The sequence below is a fragment of the Haemorhous mexicanus genome, chromosome 19 (genome assembly GCF_027477595.1).
Source record: "Haemorhous mexicanus isolate bHaeMex1 chromosome 19, bHaeMex1.pri, whole genome shotgun sequence".
Taxonomy (NCBI): domain Eukaryota; kingdom Metazoa; phylum Chordata; class Aves; order Passeriformes; family Fringillidae; genus Haemorhous; species Haemorhous mexicanus.
In genome coordinates, this window is record NC_082359.1 from 10,639,343 (window position 1) to 10,666,993 (window position 27,651).

General features: G+C 57.5%; 1 protein-coding gene across 2 annotated transcripts; it reads right to left on the reverse strand.

Annotated features, from left to right (window-relative positions):
• Positions 1-494: 494 nt before the first annotated feature.
• SH2B3 (SH2B adaptor protein 3) lies at positions 495-26,260 on the reverse strand. Of its 2 annotated transcripts, none has more exons than XM_059863462.1 (8): positions 25,829-26,260; positions 17,214-17,996; positions 6,864-6,965; positions 6,525-6,616; positions 6,337-6,431; positions 5,936-6,150; positions 5,516-5,687; positions 495-4,669 (listed from the first exon to the last, which is right to left on the reverse strand). In XM_059863462.1, exons 2-8 carry the CDS (start codon positions 17,967-17,969, stop codon positions 4,365-4,367), a joined length of 1,737 nt encoding a protein of 578 aa, XP_059719445.1. In that variant the 5' UTR covers positions 17,970-17,996; positions 25,829-26,260; the 3' UTR covers positions 495-4,364. The 2 variants fall into 2 exon arrangements, with proteins under 2 accessions (XP_059719445.1, XP_059719444.1); XM_059863461.1 differs by lacking the exon at positions 25,829-26,260 and adding an exon at positions 24,161-24,374.
• Positions 26,261-27,651: the final 1,391 nt, after the last annotated feature.

A 27,651-nucleotide genomic window follows, 5' to 3' on the forward strand; every position in this document is an offset into this window, starting at 1 on the left:
TGTGTGGTGATTTTTGGGTCTCTTCTTATACCAATCCCAGCTGGAGCCAGGGTTTGCCCGACTCTGTTGTGTGCTGCTGCTGCTGCAGGAATAAGGGAAAGGTTTGGGAATCCCAAATTCAGCCCAGTTCTCTAACAAGGTTTTGTGTCCAGGTGGTTTTGTGTTCCTGATCCCTCAGCGTTGAGCTGCTCCGGATGGGGTTGGGAAAGGTCCCAAATGGGCCTTTAAGGTGATGGAAGTGTAAAAGTCAATGGTGCTGCTGGAGAAGGAAAGGAAAGGTAAGAATTCCCTGGCAAAATGCCTTAAAAAGATGGGGAGACAAAGTTATCCCTGCTCCAAGTTCTGTGTCCTGACTGTCCTGGGTGGTGCAGGCATCGTCCCATGGGGACAAAACAGGATTTTTGTGTCCAAGGGAGCATTCCTGCCTTTTAGCATCCAGTATCCACTAAAATAATGTCCAGGCACCTGGAGACAATCAGACTGAAGACTACAAGTGAGAAACAAGTTCTAAAAACAGTTTATTAAGAGCAGATTTTTTTTTTTTAATATTATGGTAAAATCGCATTATTCAAGAATAAGTTACTTGTACAGTACATACAGAAACAATATATAGAAAAAATTACTATACAAGAAGAACTTTTCTGTGCAGGTGAAAAGTAGAACTTTCAAAATTAATACACTCCCAACAAAATTGTTGGCTTTAATCGTCCTGCTGAAGGCTGAGTTAGGGAATACAGAGTCACCTCCCTGCCTCTGGGAGCTGCTGGGGAATCTTGGGGCTGTTTGGATCAAAGCTAAAAGTTTGGAATGCTGGATGACACCAGGATTTGGTGGTCCAGATGAGGAATGAGAAGCTTTGGCTTCTCCCTGGATCTTTTCCTAGAAGTTTCACCCCAAAATAGCTTCGATCCAAAGGGATGGGTGAGGAATGGTGGTGTCAGTGTTCGGTACCTGCTGGGCTGGGATCTGGGAGGGAGACATCCACTTCATGTCAGGAGCTTCTTCAGAGCCTGACACCCTTGGGGACACAAAGGCCACCAAGCAGGAGTGGCTGTCAGCAAACAGCAAGAGGAAGAGGAAGAATTCTGGCAGGACCCAAGTTTTGGATTGTGCCCTAAACCCAAGTCCCTGCTGTCACAGAGCAAAGGCACTGCCTGGTTTTTATTTTTATTGCTAAAAACTGTCCTGTATAGCTGGATGAAATGGGGCTGCCCACCCCCAGCCTCTCCTGGGGGAGGCCTTTGGGCAGGGCCAGCTCCAAGAGCTTCTCCTGTCACTCCTGGCTTCCTTAGGTGGGATCCAAACTCGTGTTCCACGTGCCCATCTCCACAGCCAAGGCACAAACTGCCCTTGGCTTCCCCTCCTCCCAAAATTCCCTCAAATGCCAGTAAAAGCCCACAGGGGCTGGGGAACCAAACCTGCCCAGCCCTGGCCTCTTCTCTCAAGTCACAAGAATATAAAAATCCTGCAAAATGCTTCTATTCCATAGGGTGGAATGGCTTAATGCTCTTTGCCCGCTGCTATAATGCAGAGGAGGGAGTACCTTAGGGCTGGAGTAACATGCTGGCAGGAGCAGAGTCATGCTCTGACCTGTGTCACAAGCCAGATGTTTTCTAGGAGAAATGGGATTTCAAACTCAGTTCCCCCTGGGAGCTTGGGAAATAGCCCAAAAAATCCCCTGCAGTGGATCTGAAATGAGGAGCTGGTGGAGCTGGCAGGGCTGGACAGCCCTCGGCTGCCTGTGGGTGAGTTTGGGGATGGAATGAGCTGTTAAATAATCACAGGGGCTCTCCCACTGCTCACTGGTGGGGAGAACAGGAGTTCTCCCCCACTGGAGTTTGTTTGCATGGGGGAAGTGGCTGACAGGGAGATAATGAACCCAACGTGTATTTTACTAATCAAGCACAGCAATTTCCATTTACACTGCGGAGAACCCCCTTGTAATTAAGCTGCAGGTTAAAAATACCACATGCACACGCATGTTTCAGTTCTGGCACCGGAACAATAAAGTCCTGGCGTGCCAAAACAACCCACCCCAGCAGCATCTGATTTATCTGGCAAGGATTTCTCTGGATTCATCTGGCAGGGGATGTGAATAGCACTGCCTTTTCCCAGCCCATCCTTTCTTTGCAGATGTCGGGAGAGTCGGGTGATTCCACCTCGCCTTTTGGGGGAAAACCCCTTGGAACACAGCTCCCTGGAGCTCAGTGGGACTAAAACCAGCAATCTTAGCAAGATTTAGCACATCCCTGTGTTCTCTAAGGCTTTGGGAAGCAGGCAGCAAGCGAGGAAAGGAAACGACAACTTGTGCTGTGCTGTCCCCCCTTCCCTTCCCCATCCCTATAAATGCAAGAGCACGGGGAGTTATTTATGAGCCTCGGAGGGAGCTGCCTTGCCTGGCACAAGCCAGCCCTGGGGATGTGCTCCTGCCTCTGGCTGCAGCCTTTGTGCTGCTCCAGGGAGGAGAATGGGATGCGGATACAGCTGAGGAGCCCAGCGAGGACAGGGCTGCCTTTGTTCCTCCATCAGCCTCTCCGGGGCTGGCAGTGCTGCAGGACCAGTGCAATTTGCTCCTAATGCTCCAGTTTCAGGCACAAGTGTAGAGAAAGCAGGGGGGAAAAAGCCTTTGTCTGCTCTAAATGCACAAAGCCCAGGAGAGAGCAAGAGCAAGAGCAAGCAACGGGGAGGCACAAAAGGAAAACCTAAATGGTTTCTCCAGTTGATGGTTCCCGTTTGTCCCAGCCTCATAGTTTGATTTATAAATCCATAGTTTGATTTATAAACCCAGATTTGCTCTCCTGGCTCCTTCCTGGGCTGTTTGGCCCCAGATATTTTGGCCCTGCCCTTCAGCTCCTGACCTTGTCTCCTTGGACTTTGGGCTCACCCAGAACCTGGAAAACCCTGTCCTAGAGGCTGGGTTTTTGTGGAATTCCCTAACTCAGCCCAACGAGGCTTTGTGTTTGCTGGTTTTCAAATTAATTGCTAAATGTTAATGCTCCTGAGGGCTCCCACCTGTATTGCAATTTCAGGGAAAATAGAAATAAAAAAAGCTTTCTGTAAGGCAATCTCAAGGCAAGTTTTGCATCCGATATCCCAGGGAAGGCTGCACTGGGAAATCTGGAAGTTGAATACTGAGAACATCCCCTCCTGTGTGGCGCAACGGCTCCAGCCCTTCCTCTTTCCTAAAATAAAGGCAACTTCTCAGAAGTGCTTCCTCTCTCACGGCTGCCCCAGGCAGGTGAAGCAGCCCCAGGGGCTCAGGAACAGCAGCAGAGTTTGGGGACAGTTGGGGAGTCAGGGGAGGCTGAGACCCAGGGATCTGGACCCCAGATTTGGTCCCCAGGGACCCCCACGGCCTGCAAGAGGCCATTGTGGAGCTTTAAATGCCACCAAGCTCCTGGTGACACAGTGTTTTGGAGGGAAAAAGGCAAGCAAGAGTAGGGGGGGTTCCTCAAGGGGAAAACTGACTTTAGATTTGTGCCTAAAATCACCGGATAAAACGGTTCCATCACTGGGATAAAACCATTCCATCACCAGGATAAAACAGCTCCATCACCAGGACAAAAACCCATTCACCACAGGGATAAAAAGCCTCCATCACTGGGATAGAACACATCCATCACCAGGATACAACGGGATAAACCCCTCCCTCACCAGCAGGAGAGGTTTGTGTCAGTCTCTGTGTTAGTTCTCAGCTGGTGCCATGGCCAAGGACGGAGCAATTAGTGTTCAGTCTCAATCAGCTGGGAGAGCAGGATGAGGATCCCTCTGCCTGGCACAGGGAGTGACCACGGCCGTGCTGGGTTAAAAAGGAAAAGCAAGAAAAAGCCAGTTTTTGCCTTAGCTAAAAAAAAAAAGCCCAAACCCTGCTCGCCACCCTTGGTGGGAGCTCAGCTCAGGTCGGGCTTTGCTGGTGGGTTCAGCAGCCGGGGCAGGAGGATAAGGCCTGGAGCAGCAACTTGGCAATGAATTTATAATCATTCTTTTCTTGCTATCCTGGGGTTTTTTTAACTTCCTCCAATTCCGTGGGTGGAACACAAGCCCCTGGTTCCTTGGCTGGGCGCTGTCGTGTCGGGGACAGGCAGGACACCGGGCCCAGTGCAGGCACAAGTGGCATTGTGTAAACAGTAACGAGAAAGCTTCCATAAGAACAACAAAAACAACAATAAGAGGCCCTTTAACAGGCCAACGAGAGGGAGCACACCCGTACAGGAGTGAAAAATTACCCCCTTCCTTGCAAAAAATACAATAATAATCCCTAACCAGAAGGAAGAAACAGGTACATTCTTTCTCTCGATGGATCCCCAGAAGGTCTCCAGGATTTCTCCACCCGAAAGTGCATCCCAGTGCCGGCGCCGTGCTGGTCAGAGTGGCGTGTACTGGTTGTCAATGGCACGGACGTGGCCCCTGCCCGGTGCCTCCACCTCATAGTCCGAGTCGCGGGGCCGGGGCGCGGTGGCCGTGCTGGCCGTGGTGGCCCTGGCCGGGCGCAGGCTCTGTGCCAGCTCGGCTGGTGGTGGCACCAGGTGGAAGATCTGCTCCGCTGGGGGACCCCCGGGGGGGTCATCGGGGCCGTGAGGGCAGGAGGAGCTGGCGGGGACGAGGCTGAACTCGGGGCTCCAGCCTGGGAAGGGCAGGGGGAGGGGGACTGTGGTGCTGGAGCCAGGAGCTGTGGGAAGAGAGAGGGGATGCTGGTCAGGGGGATGCTCCTGTCACCCTTCTCTGGGGGTGTGGGGTGCATCCCATGACCCTCCTGCAGCCGGTGGCTGGGAGCAGCTTCTCCTTTCTCAAAAGGGGAAGTTGGGAGCTTGGGAGTCACCTTTTGTGCCACTGCCCCGAGGCTTCCGCTTCCCCACTCCAGGAGCAACCAAAGGGCCCGGGGCTGGCACCCACACGCAGCCTGGGCACCCTCCATCCCCGCATCCCAGGGGAAGATCACCCTTCCCTTCCTGCACACCTTGGGTCCCACAGGAACTTCCCCTTCCCTTCCTGCACACCTTGTGTCCACAGGAACATCCTCCTTCCCTTCCTGCACACCTTGGGTCCCACGGGAACATCCCCCTTCCCTTCCTGCACACCTTGTGTCCACAGGAACATCCCCTTCCCTTCCTGCACACCTTATGTGCCACAGGAACATCCCCTTCCCTTCCTGCATACCTTGTGTCCACAGGAACATCCCCCTCCCTTCCTGCACACCTTGTGTCCACAGGAACACCCTCTTCCCTTCCTGCACACCTTGGGCCCCATGGGAACATCCCCCTTCCCTTCCTGCACACCTTGGATCCCACGGGAACATCCCCTTCCCTTCCTGCACACCTTGGGTCCCACGGGAACATCCCCTTCCCTTCCTGCACACCTTGTGACCACAGGAACATCCCCTTCCCTTCCCGCACACCTTAGGTCCCATGGGAACATCCCCTTCCCTTCCTGCACACCTTGTGTCCCACAGGAACATCCCCTTCCCTTCCTGCACACCTTGGGTCCCACAGGAACATCCCCCTCCCTTCCCACACACCTTGTGCCTGGGACAGGACCACGACGTAGCTGGAGAGCCGCACGTCGCAGGCGGTGCCGCACTCCAGCGGGATGGGGTAGCGGTGGAAGTGGTGCAGCATCTCCACGATGGAGGAGAAGCGAAGGTGCTGGACCCGGCACTGGCCCCGCTCTGTCAGCGCCAGCCGCAGGTGCTGTGGGGAGGAGCAGGGACCTGTTACCCTCCCTCCATTCCCTCCTGGAGGACACCGTGGGGATATTTGGGATGGGGGACACATGAATGGCTTTAGCTGCATCCCCAGCCTGTGGCTCCCTGGGGCTCCCCCTGGTCGGGGCAGAGAGCAGGAGAGCATCTCCCTGGGGTGGGATGCAGGGACTGTCCTGCAGCAGGGGCTGCCCCTGTGAGATTCCCCTCCCCATCCCAGCCCTGTCCTGCCCGTACCTTGGCTCTGCCCTGGAAGTTGAAGGTGAGCACGTACTCGCCGCGGCGCGTCTCGCTCTGCCGCACCAGGAACACGCCGTGGCCCTCCAGCCCCCCCAGCTGCACCAGCTGAGCCGCCTTCACGCGGGAGATGGGCCCGTGGAACCAGGGGCAGGAGGAGAGGAACTGCTCCATCTTCGGCCCCGCCGCCTCCCCCGGGCCCCCCGGAGTCGCCCCTGCCAGGCACAGGGATGAGTGGCCCTGGGAAATGGGACCCCTGCCCATCGCCCCCATCCCCTCCCCTCTCTGTCCCCCCCTCGTGCCATTTGGGGAAGGCCAATCAGCCCGGCCATGGCAGGATGTGGTGACCCCCCGGTGAGGGCTACTCTGTCCCCAGGGTCCCCGGGGTGTCCCCAGCTCACCTTGGCTGACGGGGTCGGTGCTGGTGGCGGGGCTGGGGGCTGTAGGGTCAGGGTGTCGGCACGTCAGGAGCTCAGGGTCACCCGTGTCACACCTGCTGGGGACAGGAGAAGCCAGGCTGAGTGCTGGCAGGGGGGACGCAGAGCCACTGTCCCCAGCCCCAGGCTCAGGGACATCCCGAGGCACTTACCCCTTGCGCACACACTCCCGGATCTCGGCCGTCCAGCAGCTGAGCTGCTGCTCATCCCCTGCCTCGAACAGGATGTCGGTGGCATTGGTGACCTGGGGACAACAGAGAGGGACATGTGGTCTTCAGAGAAAGAGAGAGATGTGCATCCCCCACCCACGCACGCTCCGAACCCCAGCAGGGACAGCGCAACCCCCCCTGCACTCCACATCCCCCTGTGCATCCCCTGCCAGGATGGGAAGAGGAACTGAAATTTGGCATGGGAGCTTTTGGGAGCCACATGTGTCCCAGAGGGTGGGAAAGGCCTCGGGGGTGGCTGCAGACCCTTCCAGCAGGTCCTACCTTGAGGACGAAGGTGTGGAGGTTATCGGGCATCTCGAGGCGTGTGCACCTCCGCACCTCCTGCACAGCGGAGCAGGCGACGAGCAGCTTGGGCTTGGAGCCCTGTGGGGGGGAACACAGAGCCTGAGCTGAGCCCCAACTCCCCCACACCCCAAAACACTGCCCCACACCCCAAAACACTGCCCCACACCACACTGATCTACCCAGGTCCAGGAGCCACCCGAGGCACAGCAGCCAGCAAGGAAATACCTGGCTCTGCAGGGAAATACCCCACCAGCCAGGAAATACCCTGTGTGGTGAGGAAATACCCCATTGTGGCAAGGAAATACCCCCACAACACTGCCCAGTCACTGTCAGGGCACCCCAGGGGGGCTGAGTAACATCCAGACCCATCTCAGGGGTCCCAAGGACCCTGCAGTGGAGGGATGGGTGGGGGAGAGGAGGGAGAAGGGGGTTCCCAGCATGGCAGCATGTTCCAGGGATGTGGCACCAATGGGGAAATTGGGGTGCAGGCAGAGAACATCCTGCTTGTGGCTGCGAGGGTCAGTGGCCTGCCAAGAGCTCCCTGGCGGGTTTGGCACTGCCACAGGCACGTGACAAAATGCTGAGCAAACACTTCCACAAAGGCTAAAATTTCCCTGCGACAGCTTTCGGTTCCTCAGGAGGCTGCGGCACGTGGCACAGGATCTGGGGTGCCAGGGGGGCAAAAATTCCCTGAATTGGGCAAAAAAATCACCCAATGGTGCTAGGTGATGGAGCCAAGGCTCTGTGCTCAGCCCCACAGCCAGAGCCATCCTGTGCATCCCAGCAAAGCCAAGGCAGTGCCACCACATGCCAGGCCTGCTCATCCCCCTGTGCCAGGCTTGCTGCACCACAACATTTTGGGCTGGCTCTGATTCACACAGTGGCTTTATCATCCCAGGGGATGCTGGTTCCAGTGTCCCTCTTCACTCACCCTGTCCCTACACAGTGACAGCATCCCTACACCCTGGGCTGTGGCGCTTCACCCCACAACAGCAATTGCCAACCAAACTGCCCAAATTCTGCCCTGAGCTTGTGATACTCACAGCAAACCCTCCCCAGCCACCTGTATGACACTCAGCATGTCCCCACTGGACCCTCCCTCGGTCACCCAACCACACCATCTTTAGCTGTGCCTTTTTTCTTTTTTTTTCCATCCCCCCTTCTTCCTCCCTCCCTCCCTCAGCGAGCACTCGGTGTTCTCTGGGGCCGGAAGCGCAGCGCGAGAGGGATCAGCCCTTATCAGCTCCGAGCTGCACCGAGCAGAAAGTTCTTAGAAGTCGCTCGTGTACGGCGTCATGCATGGGGCTGGTGACACCGTGGTGGCTCCGGCAGCCCCGGGCCCGCTGGTGACAGTGATTGCAGCTGTGCTGTGCTGTGCTGTAATCACTGTCACCGGGCTGCCCTGAGGCGCCGTGCTGGCGCTGCAGATTTATCCCGAAGGAATTTGATTTTTCTGCCACCTTTGGAACGTGACCGTGCCCTGTGTAAAGTCCCGTGTGGAGAAGGTGAAAGGAGATCTCTCGTCCTGGTCACTTTCCCACACGAGGAGTTGTGACGTCCATGACCCCGAGCGGGTTTTATCAACATCCCAACCACAGCGCCGGGGTCGGCTTCTCAGGAAACGGGGAAATTCCAGGAAAAGGGAGTTCGGCGAAGCCCCCTGCATCTCTCAGCGTGGAGAGCACAGCTGGAGCGTGAAGGGAGAAGGAAATGATGCAGCACAGAGATACGGTGCCTGAAAAACCAGGCTGGCTTCGGGGAAGTGCCTACCGCAGGCACGGTGCCCCCGCTGCCGCACCTGACCGCAAGATGCCCGGCTCGATGCGGCCGCTACCGGGAAAGGGAGTTCTCAGTAAGCAAAAGTGCACACTCAACACACCAAGGGTTCACCCACGGGCTCCTTCTCGGCAAGAGGTGCCCCAGCAGCACTGCAGGGACGGGTAAAACCCACTGCTGCCTGGCTCCGTGTGCTCAGGATGCTCAGGATGGGAGGGAATGTTTAGGATGTTACGGGTGTTGCTCCAGCTCAGCTTCAACACCACCAGCAGCATCAGCTTCCACATGGAGATTCACCCCACTGAATCTCCAGCAAGGATATTTGGGATTGATGGCGTTTCTCACAGCAAAGCTCCTCCCAGCTCGCCCACCTGTGCCAGGAATGCTCTCCCCATGAAGCTGTGAGCTGCTGCCATAAGGAGCACGTCCTGCTGAGGGTGCTGGGGGAGCTTTTCCCACTCAGGTGAGGGGGAAGGTGGCTCTCCAAGAACGAGAGTGGCATGATGATGACAGCGGTGGCAATGGCTTGGTGATGATGGCAGAAGGGCAGTGATGAGGGTGGTGGCCTGGCAGCGATGGCACAGCAATGACAGCAGTGTCATGGTGACAGTGGCAGTGGCACAGTGATGATAACGGCAGCACGATGACGACAGTGGCACAGTGATGACGGCAGTGGCACGGTGATGATGGCAGTGGCTGGGCCATCAGGCCAAATTCGTGCAGAGAAAATCCTTCGAGAGCACCAGGAGCTGCCCCCAGCCCCTCCACGCTCTGGGGGTTTCCCCACGCCGGCTCTCGCTTCCACTCTGAGTCACCCACGGGAGGTGGGGAAGTGCCTGAGCCCTTGTGCAAGGTCCCCAACGGATACGGGCGAGATTTGTCACTTCTTGTAAATCACTGTGGCCCTTATGCAAAGGACAAACCTCAGTCAAGCTGCAGTGCCAGGCCTGGCTGTGCTGGATGGACACAAAACCATATCCTGTGCCTGCAGCCCTGGGGGAAGCTGTGAAGTTTTCCAGGAGTGTGGGTACACACAGCTCTTTTCCAGGGAGCACTGGGTGAACTGGGTGAGAAACATCCCCTGGTGCCAGGGCAGGGCAGGGGGAGGCAGTGGGGCCCTGCAGGGCTCCAAGGGTTCTGCTGGAGAGTGCAAGGTGTCTGCTGGAGCAGCCATCATCCTCAGGAGTTTGCACCAAGGGTAATCCCAGCCTTCATCCTTGAGGATTTTGTGCAGCAGGAAAAATCCCACAGGTGGTTTCCCTTGGGAGTTAAACCCAAGGCTCATCCTTGAGGACTTCTGCACCATAGATAATCCCAAAATGTGTCCTCAGCGTTTGCACCACAGCTAATCCTGGTGTTCATCCTCAGGGATCTGCACCACAACCACTCCAGTTATTCATCCTCAGGGATCTGCACCATGGTTAACCCTGGTGTTCATCCTCAGGGATCTGCAGCTGACTAATCCCTCTCTCCAGCAGCTAATCCCAGTGCTCCGAACCCAGGTGCTCTTTCTCAGGTGTTTCCATCACAGCTCATCCCAAGGGGAGAGGTCCACCCTGGACAGCCCCTGCCATTGCTGGTTTTTGGGACAGGGACTGGAATCCCACTGATTTGGCCATTCTGTGCCTGCTGCAGGGACCCCTAGCTCACCTCAGCTCCCCCTGGCCCCAGGGTGACACATTCCCAAAACATTCCTGCCTCTCTGCAGCTGGAGACTGCTCATTTAGAAACCTCCTGCCAGCAGCAAGCACCACCCTGGGCTCTGTTCTGGGTTTGGGGAACTGGAGCCTGGAGGTTCCCCGACTGTCAAACAGGAACACGGGAGGTGATTCCCGCTGCTGTGCGAGCCCAACATCCCCCACCCCTGAGGTTTGGGTCATCCCCTCCCAAAAACCCCTCTCTGCCCACCCCAAACCGGCCAGCATCCTCCACCCGCCACACAAAGGAGCTTCCAGGACACCGTGTCTCCGAGCATCCCGCGGGCCGGGGCAGGCGACAGAGCCGTCCCCGAGGGGACCGTGCCCGGCGGTGACAAGAGGCACCGTTGTGCCGGCCCGGAGCGCTGGCTCGGGGGCTGCCCCGCCACAAAGGTCCCTCTGTTCCCGCTGCGGCGGCTGCGAGCGCCGGCGAACGGCGGCGGGAGAAAACACAGCCCCGACCCCAGCGCCCCCCGAGCCCCGATTTCTTGCTAAATTAATCGGGGGTGCTGCAAACAGCACCCCAAGAACCGCGGGGTGAGGCTGTGGGTGGGATTTGGGGCGTGCAGGAATCCCCACCCATCCTTGGAGCTGGTGGCTCCTCTGTTCATTGATCATCCTCCCTGCTCTGCATGAACGAACCAACGTCCCCAAACTCCCCAAACCTCTGCAAACCCCCCCAAAACCCTGCAAAGCCCCCCAAAACCAGCGAGCCCAGCAGCTCACAGCAGGGCTGAGGGTGATGGGGGCTATAAACAAGATCTGTAAACAGCTTTCGCCAGACCCTTGATTTTTTTTTTTTTAAATTTATTTTATGCCAGATTCGGTTCCAGCGTGGGCTGCTTTAATAATTTCCTGGAATAAATAACGAGCATGGAAAGTAAACAAGGTGTCTGCGTGCAAGTGGGAGCTGCTGCAGCCAGGACTGACTCACCCCAAACCTCAGCCCCAGAGGAATGAGGGGGTCCAGCACAGACTGCAGTCTCCCCACAGGCCCTGAGGTGTCCTGGGATTTTCCCAAGGTTTTGCATCACCCAGGATGATGGAAAAGGTTCAAAAGCCCTCATGGGAGCATTCAACCCCACAGGATGGGTATTTTCATTCCTGGCCCTTGCCTGGGGCTGGAGGAAGTGAGTTTGCCCAAAATGCTCATTTTTAACACAATCCCAAAACGACATTGAGCATCACAGAGCCCATCACAGACATTGGGACTGGGACCTGCCTGGTGGGAAGGAGCAGGATCCACCCCAGCTGAGCCTCCAGCAGGGCTGGGATGAATCCTTGAATCCTTCCAGACCCTGCGCTGCCTGCGCAGGCTCTCATAAATATTTACCTTTGAAAGAAGCAGCTCTCAGCCTCGAAACAACCACATCCTGGGCCGTGAAAAGAGAGAGAGAGAGAGAGAGAGAGAGAGAAAAGAAGAAAAAGGGGGGAAAAAAGAGAGACAACCACCCAAAAAACCCCCACTAGGCATTTCACATCAGCTCTGGGGACCCAGCACCCAGCAGCACCCGCAGCTCTTCTCGAGCAGTGCATTCCCTGAGTGCCCTCCCAGTCCTTTTTCCTGTGGTTTGCCCAATATCTCCATTTTTTGCCCACTTCTCAGCTGGCACGTGGTGCTTCCCACCCCGAGCAGCTCTGCAGCATCCCTGTGAGTGACACTCTGATAAGCAGGGTGGGCACAGCAGTAGGACAACAGCCCCAGGAAGGACAGATTTTTAAAGGATGGGGTTAAAAGGATGGAATCCTTCCGAGGCCAAAACCCCAGAGTTCAATGAAGCAGACATTGGGGTCCATCCCGCACCCTTCCCCTCACACCCAGACCCTGGCAAGCCCCATCCCAGCAACAGTTTCCAAAATAAGAAACTCTGCTCTTCAGCAATTAACGCCGGGGCTGTGGTTACGCTGCTAAAAGTGTTTTTTCCGTGCATGACCAAGGATGGAAAAAAGTTGTGGTTAATAAATGACAAATAACCTTTGTCTCCTCGCCCTCCCTGCCACCCCCCCTCGATACCCAAAAACAGAGCTGGGGGGGCGGGGGGGGGGAGGGGGAAGAGAGCAAAAGTCACCACCAAAATCTCACAAAGCCCTGAGGCCGCCCAGCCCCGGTGCCTTCGAAGAACAGAGAGCTCAGCGAGGGATGCGCCCGCCCTGCCCTGGGGAGAGGCTGCCCGAGGGCTTTGGGGCAGCTCCAGGTGCCTTCAGGGGAGGTTTTGCCTCTCCCAAGGGATTTGAAGGACACCCAAATCCCTCCAGGGTCATCACAGGAGTTCTCCCAGCTGCTGGCTGTGTGGTCTTTGGGGTTGCCAGGAGAGGGATGTGATCCTTGAGGATGCTGCCGGGAGCAGGATCACAGAATCACAGAATAATATGGGTTGGAAGGGATCTTCAAAGGTCACCCAGTCCAACCCCTCTGCAATAAGCAGGGACACCAACCAGATCAGGATGCAGGCCCTGGAAATGTCAAAAAAGGGATGCAGTCCCTGGGAATGCCAGGAGAGGGATGCTGGGAGCAGGATGTTTGGAGAGGGATCATAGAAGAACAGAATAGTTTGGGTTGGAAAGGATCTTGAAAAGTCAACGAGTCCAACCCCCTGCAGTGAGCAGGCACATCTTCAGCTGCATCAGGACAGGATGCAGCCCATGGAGATGCCAAGAGAGGCATGCAGTCCCTGGGAATGCCAGGAGAAGAATGCCATGAATGGGATGCAGCCCATGGAGATGCCAGGAAAAGGATGCCAGGAGAGGGATGTGGTCCCTGGGCATCCAGATTGACACAAAGCTGCCCTTTCCTGGACCAGGGATGGGATGATGGGACACTGAGGTTCTTCCCATCACTGGGAAAACTCTTCTCAAGGTGTTCCAGGGAGGAAAACTCCTCCTTCATCACTCCTTCCTTGGGTGAGTCACTCAGGCCAGGTTTGAGCACCTCCAGGAGGAGCAGGGATAGGGAATGGGGACCAAAAGACCAAAACCCTGGGATGTGCCCCATGCCATGCCTGACCAGCTGCATCTCACAGCCCCAAGCACCAAAAATCAGGGACAGGAACCTGCTGGCTCAGGAGGTGGCAGTTCTCAGAAACCAGATTCAGGTGAAAGGTGTAAAAAAAGAAAAAAAAGAAAAAAAAAAAAAAAAAAAAGAGAAAAAAAAGAGAAAAAAAAAAAAAGGAAGTCAAAGCAGCCTCACACTGAGCAGAGATAAAAATACTGCTCCTCCCGTGGCTTCAGCAAAGATGTTTGAGCTGGGGCAGAGGCCCAAGGGCTCTCTCCGGAAGGAGTCTCCGGGCCAGTCCCGGCGTGCCATCAATTTGTGGGACGCACTGGATTTCATTAAAATGCTATAAAGAAAGCAGCACAAATGCAAATCCCATTTCCCTTCCCCTTCCTGTAAAAACATCTGGTCAACAGAAACGGCTCGGGACATTTCCGCTGCGAGTCGCGGCTTTCATGGAGTTTGGGATTTGGCCACAGCAGAGGGATTTGGGGCTGGGGCTCAGCTGAGGAACAGGGCAGCCCCAAAGCTGACAAACCTGGCTTTGCCAGCTTTGGTTGAAATTTATGAAGGTGGAGAGACCTCAGAGGTACCCAGCCCTAAAGGCTGTATGGGATTAAATGGTGTGGGAGAGGAGAAAACCCTTAATGCCTCCAAGGAAATCAGGGAGGACTGGTGAGCATTGCCCTCACTGCAGACATCAGAGAATCCACATAGGTGCAACTGCAGGACCATGCCCAGGTTTTCCTGTGGCACATATATATATTTTTTAAATACATAAATAATTTTAAAAATATATAATATATATATATATATATATATATATATATATATATATAATACATATATATACACACACACACATACATATATAGAGAGCCATATATACAAGCACTACAGGTATTCCAACATCCCTCTATTCCAGCTCCTCTTCCACACAGCATCATCACCTCACTCTGGCCTCCAGAATGCCCCCAGGGTAGGGTTGACCCCAATCCTGCTCCCTGCAGCCAGGCAGGGACCCTCCCCCAGGAGAGATCCCATCATCCCCAAATCCCTCCTTGGCAGCATCATTTTTCCAGTGCTTGAGGGAAGAGGGAGCACTGCCCAAACCAAGCATGGAAAGGGGAGCTTCTCCCTCTCCCAAAATCCTCTCCTAAAATCCTCAACTCTCCTCTGGCACACGCCTGGGGCAGGGGATGCCCACTCCAGGCAGAGCCACAGGTATTATACTCCAGGTATTGCCACATTCTCCAGCACAGCTCCCTGACCCCTTCACCCAGCACATCCAGCCAAGCAGCAAATGGGATCAGGGCTCTTCAAAGCCCCCACTCCCTTTGATGCCAGGCACGTTATGGGATTAAGCTCAGAGGCCCCATTGGAGTGCTAGGAGAAAGGGGGGGAAAATGAAATAAAAGCTGCCAAAAGCAGCAGGACCCCCCTCCTTTCTCCACACACCTGCCTTTTCCAAGGTCATTCCAAGGGGATAGATATTTAGGGGCTTGACTTGATGCTGTAAAGCCCTGAGGCTGAGATGAAATTTCAATTGCATCCTATTATTTACAGGGTGAAAGGGGGAAGGAAGAGAAGGAAGGGGGAAGAGGAGGAAGGGGGAAGAAAGAAGAGGAAGGGGAAAAGGTATTTCCAGGCAGACTGTGAGGGTAACCAACCACACAGTTCAGAGATCATTTGGGGATGAAAATCCCAAGAACAGATTTTACAGTTGCTTATTTAAACCATCAATTTTCTATGGTGATCAACAGCATCCACAAATCAGAAACAAACCCATGAGATGGGGAGAAGGCAGTGGAAAAGCCCTGGGAGCATCCCGGGGCAGGAGGATTCAGGGGAGGGGGTTCCTCAGAGCCATTCCCAGGGTGTTGTTGAGTGTTATTTAGTTATTTTAAAAGAAAATAACCCCCCAACAAACTGCTCTGTTCTCACTGCTCCGTGGTTTGCCCCGTGCTGGGTTTGGGGAGTGGGAGCCACCAGCGCCGTGGGGGATTTTCCACCACCCCCGGAATTCAACCGCAGTTACTGGGAAAGGGTCAGGATTGATTGTGCTGTAAAGGAGAAGGGAGCTGGCCCTGGCCCAGGGAATTGGAAAGGAAGGAGCCGCCCTGAGAATATTTGCACAGGAAGCAATTTAATCCAGAGACTTGCAAAGTCCAGCAAGGAACATCCCCCACTTCCGCAGGCCTGGCTGAGAAACCCCCTGCTCCAGGCTCTGGGGTCTCCAGCCTCGTGGGGATGTGGAGCACCAGGAAATCTCCATCCCATGGGGACTGCAAGGAATAATGCTCAGAGCACGGGGGGAACTTGGTCAGTGTCTTGTTTGAAGTGCCTCCCACCCCTGGGTCAAAGCTGGGCAGGGAATGTGGGGAGAGGAAGAATGTGCTGGGCTTGCTTCCCAAGGGGGAGGGAAACAAAGAAAGAAAAGGGGAGGAATGGAAAAAAAAAGGGGGGAATAGGGAGAAAAAGGTGGGGGTAGTAAAAAAAAAAAAAATGGGGGGGGGAATTGAAAAAAGAAAAGGGGAAGTGAGAAAAGAAAAAGGAGGAAGAAAAAAAAGGGGGGAAGAAAAAAGTAAAAGGGATTAAAAAAAAAAGAATAAGGGATTAAAAAAAAGAAAAATGGGGAAAAGGGAGAAAAAGGATGAGGGAGGGAAAAAAGGCAGTGCTATCCAGCTGCTGGAGCACCCTCCAAGTGCCCCAGAGTGCCTCTGACCTCCCTGTGCCCTGGGATGGGGACACACACTCCCACGGGGACAAACAACTGCAACCCTTGACATGACGGAGCAAAAGCAGCTTTTACTTTCAGATGTTACAATTTTGATGTTGTTTCTTTTTTCAAATATTTAATATTGGAGTCATTTGACCGAAATAGCAGGAATTCAGCCAGCTGCTCCCTGACCCTGCTGCCCTGAAGGCAGGGACAAGGCTCCAGCTCTACCGGAGGTTTCCTCCTTCCAAAGCACAAGTTTGTCATCAAAGTTAAACGAGAACAAAAAAAGAAAAAAAAAAAAAAAAAAAAAAGAAAAGAAAAAAAAAAGAAAATTCATCCCATCACGCCTGTGCAAGTCCTGCCATGTGGAGGAACCATCTTTTTACAGATTAAACACCCCAACTCCTCCACATCACTCCCCACTCCCTCACATCCTGCATCATCTCCACTCCAGCCACGTCTCAGCACCACGGGAGCTCCCTGCAGCAGCCGAGAGCTGAACTTCCAGTCACAAAACTCCTCACAAAAAGTAAAACTATGGGTCCCACTGGGAGCAGAGAAAGGCACAGAGCCAAATTCCTATTTCCCCTTTCCTCTCCCAGCTTGCCCAGGCAAGCAGATGCTCAGGCTGCAAAAGGCACAGCACAGAGGACAGGGGGAATTTGGGGTTCATCAGACTGGGTTGCCCCACCCCTTGGTGGAATGAGACTGGGATGAGTGGGGTGGAGGCCACCAGCCTCTATCCTCAGCTCAGAAGGCAGGCACTGTGCTTCCAGCTGGAAAACCCAGTTCTGGATTCCCAGCAGGGAGAAATGCAATGACACATTGACCGACTGCAGCAATTAGCACACCTCGGTCTCAGCATCTCTCACTCCCCAAACAAGACCCGCAGGGGTGGCTTTGTCTCTTTCTCAGAGGTATTAAATAAACAAGGCCCAGCCTCGTGTGGCTGCAGCAGAGGGAGAGCAGTGGCAGAGCAAACCCATCCAGGCCCCTCATGGTGAGAAATCCTCGTGATGCTGCGCGCACCGTGGCCCTGCTCCTCCCTGTGGGATGCTCTGGCATCCAGGCATCATCCCCAGCCGAGGGACCCGCAGCATCACCGGCTGGGACAGGCAAAAGAAGCGGCAGGTCCTTACCTTGGGCGGGTCGAAGAGCTCCAGCACAAATTCCTCGGCGTCGAGCGGCCCCGCCCGCCGCAGCACCAGGCGGCAGCGCTGCCAGCGCGTCCCGCTGTCCAGGGAATTCTCATCCAGCAGCCCGTACTTGAGCAGCCCCTCCTTGCGCACCTCGGGGGGCTGCTCCCGCGACAGCCCCCAGGGCAGGATGCGCTTCCCCAGTCCCGGCTTGAGAGCCGCCTCCGCCGCCTCCCCATCGCCATCCCCGGGGAGCGCGTCCGAGGAGCGGCGTCGGAAGAGGCTGCGCCAGCTCCTGCGCAGCTGGCTGAGCGAGAAGGGCCTCCGCGCCGGCCCCGCCAGCTCCTCCGAGCTCCAGGACTTGCGCAGCCCAGAGGGAGCAGCCTCGGGGGCTCGGACGGACTGCTCGGGGCGGGCACCGGGCTCCGCCTCGGCTTTGGTGGCCACCGTGCCCAGGGAAGCGTCGGTGTGCCGCCGGTGCGTGTCCCGGTAATCCCGCGCCGGGCCGGCGGGCAGGATGCGGAGCTGGTTCATGGCGATGCCCTCCTTCACCTCGTGGCAGAAGTACTGCTGGAAGAGGTCGGTGAACTGCACCGAGAAGTTCTCGGCGGCCAGCAGGTCATGGTGCGGGTGCTCGGTGGCGAAGCGCAGGTAGTGCCGCGCCAGCTCCTTGGCGGTGCTGATGGCGTGCAGCTCGCAGAACTCATGCCAGCCCCGGGGATGCGCTGGCGTGCCGGCCGGCAGCGAGTGCCCATTCATTGCCGAGGCTCCAGCGAGGCGGCCGCGCTGCAAGACAGAGCACACGGCTGGTGAAGGCAGCCCCAGGGTCCCCATGTGTCCCCCGTCCCGGCAACCCCTGGCTGGAGTGGCCGCACCCCACCCGGAACGCGTATCCTCAAGGCCTGGGGAACGCTGTGGTGGACCGGGTCCCACTCTAAGCTGCCTCATTCCTATGGATACTTTGGAAACGGCCAGCAGACAGCCGCTTCCCAAGGAGCAGCATGGCCATGTGACCAACCACTGGGGCCACCAGCAGTGTCCACGCGGGACCCCGAGCCCCCCAGCCTCTTTACACGCCCATCCCCACCTGGCTGGGCCGTGCCTCAGTTTCCCCACCTGCGCGGTGGGAGCGGGCAGGTCCCGGCGCGGGGCGTCTGCGCGGCTTCCTGCCAGCACAGCTGCCTGCAGCTGCCCGCCGCCCGCGGGGACGCCTGGCCCGGCCACATCCGCTCGGCTCCTGCCAAGGCTCCGCAGCGCCGATGGGTTTCCCTCCAGGGACCGATTTCAACGGAGTTGATAAAACTGGAACGGGGGCGGGAGGGGAGGAAGCAACATGAAAAGCTGCAGAAATCCAGGGATGGAGCTGCCTCGCTGCCAGATCCTCCCGGCCCCAGCGGCCTGAGAAGAGGCGGCCACGCCGCCGGCACTGCCCGGCGTGAGCGCGCGTTCCTGAGGGGATGCTCCGCTGCCTGCGGGACCGGGGAGCTGCCGGGCTCTGGCAAACCACACCGTATCTCTGCCCCCAGCAGATTTCACTGCGAGGCCAATCTGGCAGCACCGTGGCTGGCGTGCAGCCGCCCCGGCGTGCCTGGCTGAGCCGGCAGTGGTGCTCCCCGGGGCCGGCCCCGCTGCTCACCAGCGAACCTCGTGCTCGCCCGGGGCACTTATCGGGGCCGTGCACTCCGCTCAGGAAGGAAACATCAGCCAACCCACCCGGATCCTGCCGCGCCGGCACAGGCACTGCCTCCAACCCAAAACTCCAGCAGCAGCACTCTGGCTGCTGGGAGGGGAGGAAAAGCGGATTGCATTTGTCAGGGGGAGGAAAAATTATATAAAACAGGACAAAACAAAAACCCTGAGGGGCCAGGAGGAAGCGAGCGGGGCATGAGGGACGTGAGGGCACAGGGGGTGGTGTTTGCAGCCGGGGCGGCGATAACGCCGGGAAGCGGGGCTCTATCTCTGCCCACCCGCTGCCCTGCCGAGCACGTCCCGCGAAGGTTGCAAGCGAGGGGAGATGTTATCTCCCCCCCGCCAGCCTCGCCGGGCCCGGCTTCTCAGAAGAGCCGCCCAAAGCTCGGGGCCGTCCGGCGTCCCGGCAGTGCGGGACATGCGCCCGCCGCAGCCCGGCCGAATCCCCCAGCAGGGCCCCGTCTATCAGCGCCGCCAGCCTGCCGATGACTCAGCATCCTCCGCCGCGCTCCCGCTTCCTCCCGGCACCCGGGAATCGCCGCCGCACCACCCACGCCGCCGGCACGCTCAGCGGGATGCTCCCGCAAAACGAGGAGGGAAGAGAGGCACTCGTGAGGACGGATCCTCGGGCAGGCGGGAGATTCCCAGGGTAGGGAATTCGCCTTGCAAGATTTCAGGCTCGCTTCACACCAGCTTCGGGAGAGGTTTGTGCGGGAAAAACAGGGCTTCGTCTGTGCCACGCGGTGGGAAGCAGCCGAAGGCCATCTCCAGTAGCAACGTGCTTTTCCAACCCGACGTTGGGAAATACTCCCCAGCGCTTCCTCCTCCCAGTGGTGGCACAGTGCCGACCTCACTGCTTCTGCCTGGCACACGTCCCACATGGAAAGAGCTATCCCGGGTGAATCCATGCTGGAGTTACCACAGCAGCCTCCCGCTCCTCTGCTCAGCCCCAGGTTTCAGTAGCAACATCCACAGGGATGCGAGTTCCTGCTACTGGGTGAGCTTCCCCCTGCTCCAGCCCGCTCTGCTCCTCAAAGCTGGAATCTAGTGGCTTTAAGGCAGAATTTACATTTTATTCCTCATGTGTTCCTATGAGGAGTTCCTGGCCATCCTGCAGGTCGGACAAAGGACTTCTGATCGCTTTAATTTGCTCTGAGTGGAGAATCCAGCCCATCCTTGGACACACCATGGACTAATTGGGACTGGGGGACTTCCATCCCCTGCTGACTGCTGGAAGAGCTGTATGTCACCAAGCCCGTCCCACCTCGGGGCTTTTTGTGGCTGCTGAGGTTGTTGTGGGGTGCTGATGTTGTTTTGAGGTGCTGGGCCAGGAACTCGAGGAAGAGCAGGACGGGACAGACCGGCCACGGTGGCTTTGATGCGGGCTGGGGCAGCGAGCTGGGGCTTGTGCAGGATCCAGCCCTGCAGCCCAGCCACCCCCAGAAGCTTCCCTTAAACTCTTGCCCAACCTGAGCGCTGCTGTGGCGGCGGTGCCAGCGCCGACCGGGACGGGAATCCGCGCCTGGATCCGGCAAAGGGTTATTTGTCCCAGTAAATGCATTTGTTGTTTGATTGCAGCCAGAGGAGCTGGCAGCACCAAGCAGTGCCAGGGCAATGCTGGGAGCCAGCGCCGCAATCCTGCCACCCTCTCCCAGAGGATGAGCATTCAGAGCCAGCTGGCCTCGCCACGGAGGAGCTGCCGGATCCAACTCGCCACCTTCCCACCACAGAACAGCCATCCAGGGGTGTGGAGGTCACCCTCCAGCACCCAGCACCACAAACCCAGCCTCGAGGGGAAGTGTGAGGGAGCAGAGCCCACGTGCCCTGTGCCCAGCCCTGCTCACACGCTCTGCATGTGCAGCAGCACCCGAAAATGAAACCAGCCCCACTCGCTGCCAGTTCCACGGCAGGAAAATGCACGGCAGTGACGTGAATAGGAAATGTGATTGATGCTCTCCCAGAAATAACTGCTCCCAACTGGAGGAGAAGCGTCCAGAGCCATTTGCAGCTCCCTTTATAAGCACAGGAATATTCAAAACTCATCCCAATAACTATTTTCAGGAGAGGGCAAAGCGAGGGGCTGGGAGACGCCCTGGCCGGCCCCGCAGCTCCCCACTTCCTGAGTGGCAGAAATACAAAGTTCCCACAATCCCAAGAGCGGGAACATTGTTCCTTCCCAGGATGTCCTCCATGAAAAGAGCTATTCTGAGCCGGCTGCAGCCTTTCTTGGCATGGCCCCACAGCCGTTCCGAGGCAGCTATAAAAGGCCAGGTTACAATGAACGGCACTTTTCAGTGGAACTGCATCTGGCACGGCGAGTTCGGGGGGATGCAGGTCCATGGAGGGGGGCTCAGGGGGATGCAGGTCCCTGGGGGATCCAGCTGGCCACAGGTGGGCTTGGAAAGGCTGGGTGATGCAGAGCCTCCCCCCAGGACGGGGATGGTGCAGTCTTGCTCTGCATCCCGATCCCCCAGAGATGGCAGAAGAACATCTGGATGCACCCCTGGATTGAGGGGGACAAGCAGGGTGCTGCAGCCATTTGGGGGTGGGCATGGAGATGCTGCCACTCAGGAAGGCAGGAGGGGAGGTGGGGAAAGGGTCTGCCTGCAGCCTCGGGATATGGGATACATCCACATATTCACAGCATCACTATAAAGCAGCCAAAGCCATTGCCAGCACAAAATCCACAGAAGAAACTGCACAGCATTGTCCTCCTCTTCCCTCTGGAGCAGCTCCCTGTGATGGTGAGGATTCTCTGGGTCTCACAGAGGGTGATGGCACAGCACCATCACTCCTTGTGACCCTCTAGCTGTTTCCACACAAGCTGGAGAATCCCACAGGGTCTCAGGAGTTTCCCTCTCTCTCTCTTTTGGCTGAACCAAACCAGCAAGTTAAAGAGCAAGAAAGGAGCAGGATAGAGAGATCCTCCAGTTCCACACGTCCATACGGCTTTAGGAAATCAGTTTGGAAGCCAGTGTGGGAAGGCAGATTTTGCCCTCCCTCTCCCCCTTTCTCACAGGACATACACACTCCTCTCATTTCACCTCCTGGCACTACACAACTTTCTATATTTAAGACCCAAACTGGCCTTAATTTACAGCTCTCTGTGGACTGAGCAGCACCACAGACCTCTGGGGATGTGGGTGATGTTACAGCACTTCAAATCCGAGGGAAGCTCACCTGTTTGGCTTTCTCTGACCACTCCAACAGGACAGACAGGATGGAGACAACCCAAACTCATCTCAGGTCAAATCCAAGCTCTGCTCTGGCTCGGCCCACAGCGATTCACCAGTACAAACAGCTGTGGCCAGCCCAGCTCCCCAAAAACCCTGAGCCTGGCTCCCTACGGTGGTGTCTGGCACCTTGCAGCCTGCTTTACACCATCACACTCTCCTACACCCACTGCCTGCGGGGAAAAGCCCGGCAGCAGGGTGGCCTCTTTCGACAGGGCTTGTTTTGTTGCATGAAATGAATCGCTGCGGTGTAGGCGTGGGAGAAACCGGGTGCGGGGAGTGCTCCTGGGGGAGCAGCTGCCCGGGGGTCCCTGGGGACAGCAGGGAGCAGCTGAGCTCCCAGCCAGCTGGCTGGCCACGGCAGCCCCCCAGGGATTGCTGGATTTGGCCCTTTCTCCTCGCCGAGCTGCGGCAGCACCACAAACCCCAGCAGTGATGAACGCTTGCACTTTCACTTTGTGTCACCCACTGGGATTTGTCACGACACCTCCACGGTGCCCATCAGTCCCATGGGTGTGTGGGTGGGGAGGATTTGCTCTGGTAGAGGATGGAAGATCCCTCAAAAGCCACTGGCACTCGCACCCCAACCTCTCCAACACAGCACGGGGTGCTGGCAGACCTGCAGCCCTGTGGGCTCTGGTGAAACCAAACCAGACCTTACCAGAGGCAATAAATACATAAAATTAAGAGAAAATAGAAGAAGCTTTGGGGTTGGGAAATGCACAGGGACGAGTCTCTCCTGCACCAAAAAATAAGTTAAAAAGAAATTCAAAGCATTGTTCTAGTCCCAAACAAGTCAAAGTGAAACCTGCCACTAATTCCATAGGCCTTTAAACAGCAATCCTGCCAGAAAATCCAAGTGCAGCGAGGACATGCAGGAGCTGGCAGCCCCAGGTCCCCTCACAGGCCACCTCTTCCTCTGGCTGCAGCCCCACAGAGTCCCTAGGCCACCAGCCCACGACTCCAGCACATCTTGAATCAATTTACAACAATATCGAAATCGCAGCTCAGCAACTCATCCTGGTTTCCTTGACAGTAAATCCCAGCCCGGGCTGCAATGACCGTGTCACTGCCATGAGCCAGCAGCTCCAGGCTCTCCGTGGGTGACCCTGACAGGGTTTGGCACAGGCAGGACTGGGCACGCTGGCAGGGCATGGGAAGGCTGCGGGGATGCTGACCGCTGGTGCATCGGCCTCGTGCTCCGAGCCCCTGCCAAGCCACGGGGCCAACAAAGTCTGCAGGGAGCAGAGAGTCAGAGGAGCTGCTTGGCAGGCTCCAGGTGGCAGCTCTGCTTGGCACTCGCAGTGGGCACGGGGGCAGAGGCAAGGCATGGCCCCCTCGGGCAGCACAGGACCTCACAACAGGGGGCAGGTGGGCACCACCCCACTGGTCCTGCACCCTCCCAGAGGGGTCACCCCCACGGCAGGGGCTGCAGGGGTCCGGGGAAAGGCAGGGGAGAGAGGCAGAGCTGGCTCCTTGCATGCTGCGCTCCCGGCTCTGGGATCTCCAAAATACAGATGCTGGGAAATGGGGAACGTCGAGGGATCCCTGAAGAAGGGGTGCTCTGGGGTCCTGTGCTGCTGGAAGGATGGGGGTCCCCAGGATGGGGGCACCCACAGAGGAACAGAGCCCCTGGAACAGGGAGTGCCCACGAGGAAAACGGGACCACGGGTCCCCACGGGTGAGCAGTCCCTGGAAAGAGGCAGCCCGAGGAAAGGGCAGGGATAAGGTTGTGCCGCACAGAAGTGGGGTGAGGGGGAAGGGGCTGCTGTCCGAGGAAGGGGCTCACGACCCCGGAACGGGGGCACCGGAGTTCTCCGGGTAAGAGAACCCAGCCCGGGACTCCCGGGGGAGCTCCGGGGGCTGCACAGGACGAGCGGCCGCCTCGCTGCTTCCTCCCGCCGCTACTTTCGCTTTGCAGCGGCCGCTTCCCGGGGCCGCCCGTCCCGGTCCAGCCCAGCCCGTCCCGGTCCAGCCCAGCCCGGCCCGGCCCAACCCGTCCCGGTACCGCCGCGCGGTCTCGGTTACCTGCAGGAGAAGGCGTCCGGCTGCCGCTCGCCCATGATGGAACGGCGAAGCGCCCGGGACGGGGCGGGCGGGACGGGGCGCACGGCTCAGCACGGCTCGGCTCGGCTCAGGCAGGAAACCGGGGCAGGCGGCTCCGCATTTCCGCCGGGCGGAGGCGCGGGGCGCGGACCCCGGCCCCGGACGGGTTATGTAAAGCGGAGCGGCGCGGCCGGGGGGCGGAGGCTACGCGGGGGCGGAGCGGAGGGGCCGCCCCGTCCGTCCGTCCGCTCGTGTGACTGTCCCTATGTGCGTGTGCTGGTGTCTGTCCGTCCGTTCGTCCGTCCGTCCACCCGCTCGGGCTCCGCCGGCGGCTCCGCGGGTGCGCCCGGCTCCGCGCAGCCCCTCCCCGCTTCTGCCTTTATCTTATCGCATCCGCGCCCGCGGAGCCAGCGGCACAAACAGCTCCCGGGGTGGATTTATTTTTAATTTTGACACATATGTATTGGGGTTTTGTGACTTTTAGAGTGTTTTTTCCGTGGATTTGGGGGTGTCGGCCCCAGCCCCCCGGGAGTCGGGAGGGAGCCCGAGCGTGGGACTCTTGGAGGCTCGGGAAGAAAATCCCCCTTTCCTGTTCCTGCTCGGCCAAGGGCTGGGACCCAAGGGACTTGCGCGGTGGCAGCAGTGGACCAGATGCCGTCTCAAACCCCATTTCTCATAATTTTCTAAATTATCTTGTGGCAAAAGGCAGCGCAGGCTGCTGCCCACGTCCAGCCAGACCGGATCAGGACACAGGGCCCGCAGTTGTCCCACACCGTGGGCGAGGGGTTCGGCCGTGACAGAGCGGTCACAGCGTGCCTTGGGGCCGAGCAGGACTGGGGACTGGTGTGGGTGGACACGGGTCAGGCTCAGCCATCCTGGTGCCATCTCGTCCCAGGGGAACAGGGGCCCCGCGGCAGAGCCGCAGCCGCCCACTCTGCCGTGGGAAATGGAGCAAAAATAAACTTCCATTGCACCTTTTTCCAGTAAAAGGCTGGACTGTGGGCCGTACTGTCACGTCTGGCCCGCTGACAGCCCCCACTCGTGTTACTGGTCGTGCCAAGAGTTCCTACGAAGCCTTGTCTGGAATGGCAGCAGTGCCAGGGACAGAGGGACGGATGCCCACGCAGAGGCCACTCACATTGGGCAGGCAAAAGTCACGGCAGAGCAGCCGTGGTCGGTGCCCACCCAGCACTCCAAGCCAAGGAAGCCCGGGGCTGTGGCAGCTGGGATTTCACACACACCACACAATGGATTTATGGGTGTTGCGAAGGTGGAAGATGCAGGAATTTGCCCTTGGAGAGCGGGCTGGGACACACTGAGCCATTTGTGAACATCTGTGAGGGTCCATCCTCAGTGGTGCTTTAAATACACCTCAGTTGTTCACCCCATCCAATCCCAATCCACCTTCCTGTGAAGAAAAGACCGAAATGCAAACTCCCTGCTGGAGCTACGCCACCCCTGGACCACAGCCGGTTTGGACAGAGCCCTGCTGCCCTTCTGCAGCCTCAGCAACCCCCCGGATCAGATTTGAGCCATAACCCCACAGCCCCTTCGGGCATTGCCAGGGATCCAGGTGGCTCTGCGTCCAATCAGCCCTTCCCAAACCCCACAAGGAAGTGGCTGGGAGCAGCTGACATGATAAAATCTTACCTTGAAATCTGCTTTTTAATTCCTCCTGCCGTTGCTTTATGCATAATTGCACCTTCTGGCTCTTTTCCTGAGAACGGAGGAGCGGCCGGCGGATCCGGGTGCCTGCCCCCCTTCCAGCGGGCGGCTGTCCCAGCTCCCAGCGATCGCACTTTCCTTTATCAACTTCATCTATGTCAGAAGCGCCCTCTCGGCGTCCTCAGCCCCAATGGCCTGAGATTTCTCTTTTGTTTTGCTTCCTGTATGGATTTTCTCAGTCCCCAACTGCGAATTCACTACCCCCGACTTCTGCTTTTTTTTTTTTTTTTTTTTTTTTTGTTTGTGTGTGTGGAGCTGCGCAGATGCTCAGACACACACGCTCACTCACCCGCTCGCTCAGGCGCTGCTGCTTCCCTTCCGCTCTGCACTGCCCTCAGCTTTTAACCATTGCTGCTTTCTTCTGCTCTCTAAAACCCTTCACCGGCTTCCAGCCGTCCTTCCCACTTCCCCCCTTAATTGCTCTGCTCTGGCCCATTCTGTTTCCAGGATGGGTGGGATGGTTTGAAAGCGGCTCATTTGCACATCTCAGGGTGGGATGTGATGGGTTTCAGGTGACCTCTTCCATCCTACTCTGAGGTATTGTCCGTCCCAGCTTGCCCGGAGAGGGCGACGACATCTGGAAATGCTTGGCTGTGAGGGTCTGTGCCGAGCTGGAAAATGCCCCCCAAAATCTTAGCTTGGCTTTTGCCGAGGGTTGGATGCTGGGCAGATGGTAACGGAGGTGGTGATTTAGGGGTGATTGGGTTGGTTGTGGAGGGAGTGTTGATGGGCAGGGCGGTGATGGAACGGGATGGAGGCAGTGACCGGGGCTGGCTGCCCCAGCGTCCCCACCGAGCCCCGCAGCGCTCCGGCCACCGTGGCCGGGCTCCCGCCGCCCTCTCCCGGCCCTTTTTCGCGCTGCAGCCGCCGCCTCCGGTCCTTCCCCGCCTGCCCGGAGGGGCCCGGGGGCAGCGCGCTCCGGTGCCCGTCTGGAGGCGGCGTGGGACGGGAACCCCGCGTGGGAGCGGAGCGGGGCAGGTCCCGCACCCCGAGAGGCGCCGGGAGCGTCGCGCCCGCCCCACGCCCGCGTTCTGTGACAGCCAGGACTTGTTCGCCTTGAACTTCGAAGCACAGCTTGGGATCCATTTGGGTTGCCGGGGGATGATTCTCTGCCGGGACATGCACAGAGCCGGGTACCCGAGAGCCGCCGGTACCCCCGGCACCCCAAGATTCCCGGCACTGGGGGTGACTCAGGGGTCCCGATCACCACGCTGAGCAGTCCAGCACCCGCTGCTGTGCAATCACACCAAGTCACTGGTCATGGGAGCAGCAGGAAGGGGAGGGCAAGGGCATCCCATTTCCAGAAATGCTGCTGGCACCCCTCACCTCCTTTCAGACCCTTTTCTTTTCCCCTGCTGTCGGGCAAGCTCAACGTGGGAGCTCATTTTCCCATCTTTCCCATCAAAACTTGATAGGGAAACTGAGGAATGAGGTCTGGGCTTCTTGCTGGGGGGACCCTGAGGAACAACGGGGAAAATATGGAGCTGCTCAGAAAGGGAAGTCCTGAAGCCTGTGCAGCAGCATGTGACTCTCTCCCAAGAGAGACCCAACGGGAAACAAAAATCCACAGGGGAATTTCGTCGGTATTTTTGAGGAATTGGGATGATTTTCCAGAACAGCTGTGGAGGAGGAACAACCTCTGCAAGATGAAAACGTGGCTTTGGAGTCCCAGGAAAAGGAAAGCAGAGTTGGGAGTGCTGTTGCCTTTTTCCAATTACCCTAGCTGCTCTAATAAAGATATTGCTTCT

Coding starts and splice junctions, on each gene's coding strand:
- SH2B3 (XM_059863462.1), bottom strand. CDS start 17,969: ATGAATGGGCACTCGCTGCCGGCCGGCACGCCAGCGCATCCCCGGGGC. Junction 6,617..6,863: donor TCCACACCTTCGTCCTCAAG/GTAGGACCTGCT, acceptor TGTTGTCCCCAG/GTCACCAATGCCACCGACAT. Junction 4,670..5,515: donor GGTCCTGTCCCAGGCACAAG/GTGTGTGGGAAG, acceptor CTCTTCCCACAG/CTCCTGGCTCCAGCACCACA.